Genomic DNA, 12,479 nt, shown 5'->3' with positions numbered 1-12,479 from the left:
ATATTGCTCTCCCATCTCCTCCTCATCTGGCAGGTGGGATCAGAGATGGCGATCTCCGGGAAGGCGGTGGGTCTGTACTTTGAGGAGAAGCTACAAGAGATGTTTCCGGGGGAGAGCTTCCCAGAAGTGCCCGAGCCAGATCCCCAAGATGAAAAGGAGAAGGAGAAGGAGAAAGAGAAGGAAAAGGAGAAAGAGAAAGAGAAAGAAAAGGAGAAAGAGAAAGAGAAGGAGAAAGAGGACAATGACACAGACGACAATGATGAGGACTTCATACAGCCCAGACGCAAGCGATTAAAAACTGATGAGAAAGTGGTCCACATCAAGTGAGAACCAACCAATTCAAAAAACGAGAGGTGAAAAACTGTCTTCCTCGTGTCCTCCCACTTTTCCATTGTTTGATGCAGCAAACAAAAAGGACGATTCGCTGTATAAGCTGCTTGGTTTATCTGATCCTTGCCTTTTGAAAGAAATATCAACTACGTATGAAGTCTGCCTTCATCAGAACTCTTAAGGACAAAAACATAGAGGAGCTGCATTCCCTCCTTATTTCATGGACTCTTGACTCACCTGTACAGATTTTGAAGTAGGACTTGTTTTGCAGTAGTTAACGATTTGTCCTTTTTCTTTTCTATCATCCATTTCATTTGTAGATTTGTTGTGACAATTGCTTTATGAAAAATTGAAACCCTGTGTTCTGTTTAATGTATTATATATATCCTTTGACATGAAACCTATTGAGTATTTGTATGACTTTGTGGAAGAATGATGTAAATAAGAGAATCTAGCCCACTGAAGCTACAGTATAGATGTTTGGGTGCGTCATCAATAAAACCTGTTCTTGAAATATATCAAAGAAAATGTGTGGCGTGAAGTAGGTTTGGGGTTTCCAGGGAGCAGGTCCCCTCAAAAAACATGTTCTCACACGTTCCTCATGGTATCTGACCATGTGGAAAGCTCTGATCGATCAGTCTGTCTGAAATATCAACAAACCTATAAATTGATTTGTTTATTTCGTTTGAATATGGCGAAATTATCCAAGCACTTGAATACAGTTTGATTTTGGGAGTGATTTTTCCTTAAATTTACTTTAGAACCATTCAGTCCACTTAAGATTTAATATGGTAATAGTCTCACTGAGCAAGAATCCAGTGAATATACCAGCAAACCCTAAAGAAAGTGGTGTGTTTTAATATGAGGAATCAAACTATCCAAATATTAAGATGCATTTTGATTTAAGGTTTAAGTCTTCCAAACTTTGTATAGTTTAATTCATTAAAATGTGTTTGTTTGGAAAAGGTAATGCTCATTCTGAACAGGTATCTATTTAACGGTTTATACAAAGTATTGAAGAAATGTCTTTGTCAGTTTGTTTTTTGTTTGTTTTAGAGTTCCAGGATACATTGTGTAAGGATGGAACATGTGACAAGAAATAACCCAATACTTTTTTGACACAGATGAAGATAAAGGGGCGTATCAGGATTTTTTTTTTTTTACTTTCTTTAACAATGCAAAATAGGACTTTCACATTTTCACCAGTTTCCCAGGGAATAACTGTATCTAATCAGGCATATTTAGGGGGACTAATATGCGAGTGTGTAGAATTTGGTGCAGCTTGATTAAATGAGGGGACTGTTGGGCCTTGGTGGAGGTATGCGGATTACTGCATGTTACCTCCACCAAGGAGGTTCTGTTTTTTCTGTTAGTTAGCAAGATCCCACAAAAACTACTGGAGGGATTACCACGAAACTTGGCAGACAGACAGATCACGGAAAAACCCATTGAATTTTGGTGTGGATCCAGGAATTCGTTTCACTTTCTTTAGCATTGCAAGATGGGATTGTTTCTAAGGAGAATCATGGATCTTGATTAAAATAAAACTGGTATATTTAGGGCGACTGATATTAATGAGTGTTTACAATTTTGTGCAGATCCAAATGAAAATCTGGATCTAGTGAATTTAAATGTGGTTTTTAGATGTGGGAATTTTAGACCTTGGCAGAAGTAGACACTGCTGACAGCTATTCTAGTTTAATGCAACTATAGTTGCGGGGAATTGTTATTATAATGTCACAAATAATAACCATGTCCCTGGTTAAAGAACATACTGTATATTCCACTTCATTCTGTGTAAACATATATGCCGTGCACTGTTTGTGCTTTGTTCACATTCACCTTTCAGCACCAGTACCGTAAGTGCACGAGGAAATGTACAACAAAATCCAGATGTCAGCTGACTTAAATTTTGCTTACTTGACCACAATCACGTGACAACAGTGGAAACTTGCAGCAGACACGGAAATAAAACTGCAGGAGCTGACGTCAGCGTGTTGAGGTGCTGAGTCGTCAGTCTGACCGATGGTCAGCTGACACAGTTTGTTAATCACCTCAGATCATTTATTGAGTGAAGTCTTCTCTCTCTTTCCCTTTCATCTAAAGTCTGACATTGGATTTGATTGTCTTCTCCAGGTAGGATGTTTACTCTTGATAATTGTTCTTTGGCAGTAATGGAATCCTGTGTAGCTTTCAACAAAGAAGACTGACTTCATAAACTTTTTCTTCTGGGGAAATAGAGACATCTCCTCATCTCCGCCTATAACTAAAGAAAGGAACAGTTGTCTACAACATCTCTGGGTAAGTACATTTGCATACGAGTCTGTGGTTTTAACCCTTATGGACCTGGATATCATATTGTTTTTCACGGCTGCTCACTAAAATGCAAAGCTTGTTGAAGAATGCAGGGGGCCTCGGGACTAATGACTGATTTACCCCGGAGAGTGAAATAACCAGATTTAGCAAGGCTTGTTGATATGTGATGAGAGAATGTGAAAATGTCTGCAAGCTGGAGAATCAGATCTGCACCACTAACCTTTTTCATTGCTTAAAAAAAGTAGCGTTAATGTGAAAGCATATTACGAGCTTGTTCTCAGCCTTAATAAATATTCTACTATTGGACAGTTTCCACCATGGAATAGTGTTTATTTAGATCCTCGACTGTGTAGAGGAGAAGAAGAATTTTCTTCTCAACCTTCACAGTCTGAACAAGTCATCCGAGGGAAAGACAGGGCTGTGATGAATTACATGTTTCAAAAATATTATTTTTCTAATGATCATGATGTCATGGCAGCTTTAACCTCGGGGTTATAGGCTGTTATTGACTCCTATACTAAACTTGGCAGTTTCATTATTTTCCCAGGCTCCCAGAAACCTACCAGTTCACATCTCTTGCGCCTTTCGGTAATAAGCGATGCTTTTCCCTAATTTGTACCATTGTATCTGACTGAGCGATCAATCTATTACTAGGCAAGGCAGTTCTATTTTTAAAGCACATTTCATAAGGCAAAGTAAAATAGATTAAAAAGGAGAGGTTGAGAGATTAAAACAGGTCAAAGAAATAAAAATAAGACATCTGTATAAAAATCTTTAAAAATAAGTTGAAGGAAGAAAAGTAATACAAATAAGATGGTAGAGTAGAAATGTTTAAAATTATAAAATTAAAATAGAATAATGACCTTGTAATAAAAACTGCAATGGATGGAGAATTCACAAGATCCTGCAGCAATTCAAGTATAAAGTAAATAGTTGTCACATGTATTAATCATATATAACATATATTAATTCATAGTTTCATCATTACAGTTCCTGTATGATGGAATAATAAAACTCTCTTAATTACCATTAGATTGCAAAAGTAAAATAAAGTTTTTCTCACGCCATAGACCGTCTTATTGAATCTCATTAAATTTACATTGTAATTTTCAATTTTTTTTTTTACAGTATAAATGTATCACTAGCCGTTTGGACGTGAAGCTTTTATTTTGAAGGCGACTCTGTTTTCCTTTAGTGACGTTTCAGCGCAGCGACCAATCAGCTCGCAGCCCCAGATCAGACTTGTTTATCTGCAGCTTCCGTGTTGTTCCTGTGTAGAGTCTGCGGCTGCTCCTCCGTTGTTGTGCTGAGGAGTTCACCGACATGTCAGCAGATATTCAGGCAAGATAAACACGACGCTCTCCTCTTCTCCTGTGTGCTGCTTTCTACGTGTTTGTCCTGTCGAGCTCCGGACATGTTTTATTCTGTTGTCGTAACTAGCTTCTACTGCATTCATTTGATTTATTCGTCCCTTGCTTTCTGTTGACTTTATTGTCCCTGGGTGAAACCATATGTTTTCCTGTGTCGGCCTGTGTAGAAATGCAGCCACTCTTAAAGCGACTTTATTCAAACAACCCTGTCTTGATCTAATCAGCGGCTCAATATCCGAGTCTGGACAGAAACCGGCTGTTCTGTTGTTGTCCACAACAACCTTTGACCTCGTTTCAACCGTGTGAACTGCGCCATGTCGGCATATGTGCGACTAGACATGTTTTGTTGTCATAATAATAATAATAACAGATAAAATCAAATGTTATTTGTATAGCCCATATTCACAAATCAGTTTGCCTCATATGTCTTAACAATGTCTCTGCCCTTAACCCTCGATCAGTGTGAGGAAAACTTCCCAAAACCCTTTAACAGGGGAAAAGTTAAACGCAGAAATCTGAATTTAAAGAAAGAAAGTAACAGATGAGGATCCCTCTCTCAGCATGTACAGCAGTGCAAGAGATATTGCTTGTAACAGAGCGAGAGAGAGAACAACATTTGGAACATTCATTAGTATCAATGTTTGAAACATTAATGCAAAAAGAGAAGTGGATATTTACCGATGTTTTTTTTCTCCAGCAGAGTATGGGGACAAAGGCAGCCCTCACACGGGGTCCCTTTGGATCGGCCGGTCAAGGAAACTTCAGCTCTTTGTGCCCTAATGGCTCCCAGTGGGTTTGGAATGGTCTTGGAGAATGTGCCCAGGATGCAAGGGACATGGCCAGCATCTACCTAGGCCTCCTGTCCATCCTTTGCTTCATGGTGTCTTCACTTCCGTATGTGTTGGCATCTGTTTCTCAAGGGTAATGATTTTTTAAAATCTAAACGTATGTCTAAGTGTGTAATTTGTGTGTTGTTGCATTTGCAGACAGTACTACAGCTCGTGCAAAACGGGGAATATGGACAGCGCCCTTTCCATTTGGTTCCTGTTGCTGTGGTTGGGAGGTGACATGTGTAATCTGGTGGGCTCCTTCCTGGCAGACCAGCTTCCACTTCAGGTGACTTGTGATAAAATGTTTGCCTCAGGGTTTTCACCATCGTGAAGTAGAGCTGCGAGTCAATCTATAACTTTTTTTTTTAATCAATTGATTGATCTGTAAAGTGCCAAAAGCAATGAAAAGTACTCATCAGAAGTTCTTTAAAGCAGAAATTATATCTTAAGACAGTTTTAAAGAAACAAATGTGTGTATTTTATGTTATCAGTAAAGAGGAAACCACATTGTCGTATTATCAGAGCCTTTACCTGCTAATTAGAGTTCATGTGTTGGTAAATGACTAAGATGATAAATGTCGATGACTTGACAAAGTGTGTCAACATTACAATGGGCCCCAATTGATACAAACATCTTTTCCATGACAAAGACTTTGTGAAGAAAATCCAATGTTTCCTTCTTCTCTGATAACATGTTCTGATAACACATCTGATAACACATCTTTCTTCTTCTCTTTCAGACATACACGGCCGTTTATTACGTGTTTGCTGACTTACTGATGCTGGCCATGTACTTTTACTACAAGTTAAACAACAGAGTGAATGACAGTGAGTGTTTTGCTTTGTTAATTTGTATTTGTTTATTTGCCTTATTTGGATTCTAGCTCCTTGCGTGGTATCCTGCTCTTTGTTAAAATGTGGTAAAGACATGAAAAACCCCACGACTTGTATTTCACCCTCAATGCTAAAACTGCAGCCACATTCTTTACTGATCCAGCCACCATCACAGCACTGATTATTTCAGTTCTTTTATCTTACACATCTCACATAAATGCTGATGAACAATGGTCCAGCACCAGTCCAGAGAGAGGAAGAGTGTAATCTCCTGTTCCCTGTGATGATGTCATCACATGTCTCATGTCGCTGTGGTGTTTGTTGCCTTCACCACCTTTGACACAGTAACCCCTGTCTGGAGGACTGTGGGAATGTGCTGAGAGATCTTTCTCAGTATTAACAAATAAACTCAGGTGCCGTCTCTTCTCCAGGAAGGAGGGTTTTGAACGTGGTGGGTGTAGCCTGCGCCCTGGGCTTCACAGCAAACCTCATCCACCTCCCAGGGCTGGCTGCCCAACAGGAAGTTATCTCCTCTGGGTTCAGAAGTCGCACCTTGCTCTCGACCTCTACCCTTAGCCACGTCAAGGTGCGTCCTATTCATTTGTTTAATAAGGAACCCAAGGAATGTGAATTAGTTAGGATTTGTTCCCCTAATAATTTTGTGTCTCTGTCGCTTCAGGCTTTTACCCCCAAAGAGATCATTGGTTTCTCCATTGGCTCAGTGTCATCGGTGCTCTACCTGTGTTCTAGACTTCCTCAGATGTACACTAATGTAAGTATGACAAAGCAGACTCTGCTACAAACTGCTGCAAACTGTAGACAGACATTGACTGATACTAATAACATTAATAATGATAATTAGAGCAATTATAATAATTACAATATTACTTCTGCATAACTGTGTCATGCAAAGTTTAATATTTTATGTTTACCTTTTATAACTGGTTACACCTGTTTTATTATCACACTTATATTGTTTAAACCACATCCAATGGAAATAATGAGGTTCAGATAGTTTTGTGTGGCGGTAGAGTCTTATATTGGGTCAGGTATCCATGGTTACCCGATGGGTTACAAGTTAACAATGTCGATATTTATGAGTATGGATAAGGATAAATTAATGTAAGAGGTGACACATTTAAGAATAATATTAAAGTATATTAATCATTAAAAGATAGTTCACTGAAAAATGAAAATGCACTCATCGTCCACTGACCACTGTGTTGAGGGAGGGCTGGGTGAAGTGTTTGAGTCCACAAAACATTTCTGGAGTCTACAGAAGTAAACTTTGTAGCATCCAAATCCGATACAATTGAAGTCAATGGTTACCTAGACTTCAGACATAATAAAACAACAGAAAATCCTCCATACTGCTCGTGTGGTGTCATCCAAGCGTCCGCAAGCCCGACATTCATATTCGACTCGAAATGGCGTCATTTTCTCTGTGTTTTGAACCTAAATGTCCACTGGAAGTGGCTAAACTAGCAGATGTAGTTTTTCAGAGGGTCCGTGAATGCACCTCGTAGGAATATATCCGCAGACTTTTAGGTTTAAAACACAGTGACAATGACCCTGTTTCGAGTCGAATGTGAATGTCGGGGCTTGCGGACACTGGGATGACACCACACGAAGAATATGGAGGCATGTTATGTTTTTTCTGTTGTTTTATTACATCTGAAGTGTAGGTCACCATTGACTTCAATTGTATCAGATTCTGCTGCAACAAGGTTTAATTCTGAGACTCCAGAAGTGTTTTGTGGACTCCAACACTTCACCCACCCCTCCATCGGCATAGTGGTGAGTAAATAGAGTACATTTTCCTTTTTTAAGTGAACTATCCCTTTAATATAAAAAAGCTGTTAAGGCATTACAAGTTTTTTGTATATTTAAAAATGCACAAACTAAAAAATGTAAGCCAAAGCCAAAAATTCAATGTACCTGAAAACTGAGCGGGTGAAACTCTATTGAAACTAACATGCTGATAAAGTGGAGTTTTTTTTGCTTCTGCACTTTCACATATACATGAATGCATCAGTCTGGTGGAAAATATGTGGCAGCTGTAAACAGCTTCTATTGCTTTTTTAAAATAAAGTTTCTGTTCTTGCCACTTAACCTCCCCACAGTTCAAGAGGAAGTCGACAGAGGGAGTGTCCTACTTCCTGTTCGCGCTGGTCATCCTGGGAAACACCACATACGGCCTGAGTGTCCTACTTAAGAACCCAGACGACGGCCAAGGCGAGAAAAGCTACATGATCCATCACCTGCCCTGGCTCATCGGCAGCCTCGGCACCCTCTCTCTAGATGTCCTTGTATCCTTTAAACAACTCTCTTTAAACAGGCATGGGGCCTGCTGCCTGTTTCTCCTTAATCCCATGTACATGATACATATCAGCCAGTGCAGAGCTTTGACAGAGGGAGGTTCCTCAGATGGTTATGATCTCGTGCCTGTGTGTGTAAAAACTTAATATACAGTCTCAAAGGTCCTCACGGGGAATCTAGCTCGTTGTCAGGAAAGAAACAAGACTATAAAACTTAGATCAGTGGCCCCTGGAGGACATGTGTCTCCTCAAACGCTAGTGGTGGACTAAAGTTGCGTCCCTCATTGTTTTCAGTGAAGATGTAGATGATGCAGATGCCTGTGACTCGATGATGTCGGGTTGTGTGTTTTTTCCTCGTCCAGTACATCAGATTGTCCACTGTTTACATGACCCACCAGCAGGCCCTGGGGTAAAACCCACCTGTCCCTGGTACTTATCAAAGGAATAGCTCAATGTAATAGAATTTTTTTAAAATACACTTAAAAATTACTTACACATCAATGAAGTTTCAGCTGTGCTAACCAGTAACTGAGCTGCCAGGAAATCACTATTCTTAGCAAAGAAATCCAGCACACAGGGCCTCGAAAACCCTGATGGTATGTGAATTAAACTAAAAGAGGGACGTGTTCAGTATTAAGCCTCAGCGCTGCTGTACCTTTGGACAGAGTCTAGAGCTGCTTTCCCTGTTTCCAGATTAGCTAAAATAATCAGCTCCTGGCTGCAGCTTCATATTTACTGTACAAACACAAGAGTGGTCTTGTGTCAGTCTTCTCATCTAACTCTGTCAGTAGGTAAATAAGCCTTTTTCCCAAAATGTTAAGCACAGTGCTCACCAGCAGAATATTCCCAAACGCAACTTTATCAAGAAATATGCACCATGCGAGCACAACAGAAACTGAAATAACAAAGGTGTTATGACCTAATTTTGACAAAGATCCAGCGGTAACAAACTTACACACAATCTTTACTCAAGTAGAAGTACATATTCTTGTTTTAAAGTCAACTCAAGTAAAAGTACACATTCATCTGCTTTAATCGAGTAAACATTAGAAGCACAGGCTCTGAAATTTACTCAAAGTACAAAAGTAAGAATTTCCCCTCTGAAGGTCGTTTCTACCGACTGTATCCGTGCAAAACAATTTGAGACTCATGTCACATTAATATAGTTTGAAGAATATTTAACCGAGGGGTTAAAGCTAGAAAATATTTGTGAGCACCAAAAACTACTATGCATTGATAATAAATTCATAATTCCCCTTAAATGCAGTGAAACGAAAGTAACAAGCCTGTTTTGATATTTGTGTTAAAATGTAGCGAGTATAAGTAAGAAGGCAACAGAAAAATAAATACTTAAGTAAATTACAGATATCTGAAAAATCAGTTGAAGTACATTATCAAAGTATTTGTACTTAGTTACTTTCCACCTCTGCACAAGTCCCCTTGGTGAGATAAAGCTGAGGTGTGGCTACAATGCAGGATACAACTTAGAAGATAATATACAAATTAAGTTACAAAAAACAATGAACTCTGACGAAGGTGAGGCCCCTTGGCAGTTTTCCCACTTTGTCCAGTCAATAACTGTTCTTGCATTCAACAGACTCTTTCCCAGGATTTCTATTGATTTCCTTGACACTCTGGTTCAGATCTCCTTCCAGTTCATCATTTACCGCAAGGCTCCAGGGCAGCTGGACGGCGGCTATGACGAGACGTCGCCTCTGATCGGGAGCTGAATGGACAAACAAAGGGTGAACCGGAGGGACACGAGCACTCGCTCTCCCCGAGAACCCTCCAAATCACATTTACAGCACAAAATCAAGAGGAGAACCAAACTGTACATTTTAGTTTAATTTCATTGTTTTTATTTATTATGCTCTTTTATTACAAAGTTTACAGTATGTGTTTTTATCAGCTAAGTGAAGCCACAGATTCTTCACTTGGGTTCAGCTGCAGTGATGTGACTCACACTGCTCTTATAGTTTCCAATAGATGTAGATATATGAACATGGCAATAGGCTCAGTCACCGTGTGTTACCTCATTCAGTGTTAGATAGAGACGTAACTGACATCGATTTAAATGAACATCTTTGAGATTGCTGCTTCAATATTAGTTTTAAAAGGGACGATTGAGGTGTCAGACGTTGATATAAACTCCTGTCAGCCTCCTCTCCTCTTGATTTTAGGTCAACATCAGTTGGATAAAAGACCTGATGTCAGAAACCTGCTGTTGAGAGCGAACAGTCCACACAGAGGTTTTTATTAGAGTATTTTATTTTTAAAGTTGCCAAAAACTCGGACCCTTATGAAATATACATTTGTATGAAGCTGTGACAGATTTTATTTACAGGGTTTTATCTGGTGTTTTTCGGGGGCTCTCCGACAAATGCACGAAATATCACGTCATATTGGGGGGGGGGAATATTTTTTTTGTAACTTCGTAAAACAGACGTGTAAATACATATACCAGCCATGATCCAAAAGTATTTCTGAGAATTTATGTTTTTTGTGCATTTTATTGCTGTTTTTAATTGTAATCATACAATCTCATTTTGTTTTATTTTTTTAATCTTTTATTGTTTTTAAAATACAAACAACTTAGTTTAATTTACACATTTTCATTTTCACAATTTTTGCCATTTTGATGGTTTATTTTGTACTTTGAGAAATGTTAAATATGTGCGGTGGGTCAGTGTACTGTAAACATTAAAACAAACAAATAAACAACACTTTTCATCTGTCTCAGTCGTTACCAGCTCCCTTCGTTGACTTCAGCTGACTTATGAATTTGATCTGATGGCTCCTCTTGAGAAGAAAGACACTTTCCCTCCACAAAAGTTTACTCTGCACCTCCCACGTTTTTTGCAACTCAGCAGAGGTCGTGGCCTACTCTTGGCCTTGAGGTTGACCTTTGACCTTGTGCCCCCCTCTGACCTCGACCCCTCCAGCTACTGTGTTTGACCTGCTCGTGGGAGGCCTTGACAGCCATGTTGTTTTTCTTCATTAGCAGACTCACACTGGCCTCTCAGATGCACCCTCCTCCCTCATAACACACACACACACATTTTCTCTCACTATTAAAAATAATGCAATCACATAAACTCAAGGGCCCACCCACAGAGGAAGAAAGGTCAATGCTGAAAATATGGAGGGTTCAGTAAGTGTGTGTATGTGTGTTGCAGTGTGTGGTTGTGAAACAGTGGCAGTGAGATTGTTAAAGAGGATTTGGGGAGTCAGGGGGAAGAGCTTGTGATAGGGAGCACACATCCATCACCAGGGATGAACAAGAGCCTGTTTATAAACACTCTATACTGGGAATGTCTTAATGAGATGATTCCAGTTTCTTCTAGTGGGGGAGGCAAGGGCATCCTCAAAAGTTGATGGTTCAAATCCCTGGTGCAACTAAAGGGCCCCATACTGGGAATATTGATGGTAGATTTGTGTTATGTGCAGTTTTCCATCATTTACATATGTGGTGACACACATTGCTTTTGTCCCCCTGCTGTTTTTTTTATTAATCGTTTCTCCAATTCATTCCCATAAAATGTCCATGAATTATCTCTTTTTTTCTCACTGAAACATTTTTGTCCCGCACGAGAACATGTGAACATTTACAGGAAAAGTAGAAGATCTTTGGTCTCGGTGCTGCATGCCCCACTAAACACACATGAGGAGCAACTGTCTCATTTGAAAGGTTCTGTTTACTTTGTGTGTGTGTGTGTGTGTGTGAGAGAGAGAGAGAATGGAGGCTGGTCCGCAGTCAACGTTACAAAAAGTGAGAGTTGGACAACGTGAGAGGACGTCCAGACGCTCTGCACAGCGGGAAGGCTCGTCAGCGGTGAGTCCACAGCCTCTGTTCCTCACTTAACACAGCTGAAGGTGTTGTTAAGTGATGCTGACTCAAAGATCATGATAAAGATGAACTCTGAACCAATGTTCCATTGGGAGTAATTGATCAAACCAAGAGACGTTTAAAAAAACAAAAGGGTGTTGAATGTAACCTTTTGTCATTTTTCTGTCTCAGAATGTTGGTGTGGATCCTCAACACTTAACTGACATTGCAATTTAGCTGTTAGGAATTTCAATTAGAAAAGAAACCTAAAGACAAAACTGATCAAGGGAAAAGTATTACTTTTATTTATATATACTTTTGTATTTGATATCGACATACAGAGAGAAAACAATCAGACACACAACAACTGCAACAATAAACTGTCAAACAATTACAAATGGAAAATTAGTAAAGACGTGACTCAAAAGGGATAATATCCACCTTATACTACTTATATACCACTTATAGGGCTTATTTTAAATGCAATTCACACCAGCTGAATAAGGTTACAAGAACTACTATACACCTTTTACATGCTGCATTGCAATCCAGTAATGTTTTTTCTCGAGAATTTAAAGTATTTGTATAAATCAATCACACATAACCTACATGTATATATCTATATATGTATAAACAGAGAAGAAAATGGCCAAAC

At 39.3% G+C, this 12,479-nt stretch overlaps 2 protein-coding genes across 9 annotated transcripts in view; both read left to right on the top strand.

Moving 5' to 3' along the window:
* trim33 (tripartite motif containing 33) overlaps nt 1-848 on the top strand; it is a 28,456-nt gene extending 27,608 nt beyond the window's left edge. For all 4 annotated transcript variants that reach the window (XM_034590030.1, XM_034590033.1, XM_034590032.1 and 1 more), the window contains one exon: nt 34-848. In XM_034590030.1, the coding sequence (XP_034445921.1) occupies nt 34-327 (294 nt within the window). In that variant the 3' untranslated portion in view covers nt 328-848. The remainder of the gene's footprint in view (nt 1-33) is intronic.
* A 1,492-nt stretch (nt 849-2,340) lies between these two features.
* On the top strand, nt 2,341-10,733 carry slc66a1 (solute carrier family 66 member 1). Of its 5 annotated transcripts, none has more exons than XM_034589715.1 (10): nt 2,341-2,466; nt 2,571-2,631; nt 3,925-3,987; nt 4,714-4,910; nt 5,003-5,132; nt 5,587-5,674; nt 6,112-6,266; nt 6,360-6,452; nt 7,804-7,989; nt 9,642-10,733. In XM_034589715.1, exons 3-10 carry the CDS (start codon nt 3,970-3,972, stop codon nt 9,726-9,728), a joined length of 954 nt encoding a protein of 317 aa, XP_034445606.1. In that variant the 5' UTR covers nt 2,341-2,466; nt 2,571-2,631; nt 3,925-3,969; the 3' UTR covers nt 9,729-10,733. The 5 variants fall into 5 exon arrangements, with proteins under 5 accessions (XP_034445606.1, XP_034445608.1, XP_034445611.1 ...); XM_034589717.1 differs by having other exon boundaries at nt 4,717-4,910; nt 9,642-10,406; XM_034589720.1 differs by lacking the exon at nt 2,571-2,631 and having other exon boundaries at nt 2,374-2,466.
* The last annotated feature ends 1,746 nt before the right edge of the window (nt 10,734-12,479 follow it).

The sequence above is a fragment of the Hippoglossus hippoglossus genome, chromosome 7 (genome assembly GCF_009819705.1).
Source record: "Hippoglossus hippoglossus isolate fHipHip1 chromosome 7, fHipHip1.pri, whole genome shotgun sequence".
Lineage (NCBI taxonomy): Eukaryota > Metazoa > Chordata > Actinopteri > Pleuronectiformes > Pleuronectidae > Hippoglossus > Hippoglossus hippoglossus.
Note: the sequence above shows the minus strand (reverse complement) of the source record. Positions and strands in the feature narration are given on the sequence as shown.

What these genes read in the sequence shown, in the direction of transcription:
- slc66a1 (XM_034589715.1), top strand. An exon ending in TTCATGGTGTCTTCACTTCC is followed by an intron (nt 4,911 to 5,002) that starts GTATGTGTTGGC and finishes TTGCATTTGCAG; the next exon opens with ACAGTACTACAGCTCGTGCA. An exon ending in CCCTCTCTCTAGATGTCCTT is followed by an intron (nt 7,990 to 9,641) that starts GTATCCTTTAAA and finishes ACTCTGGTTCAG; the next exon opens with ATCTCCTTCCAGTTCATCAT.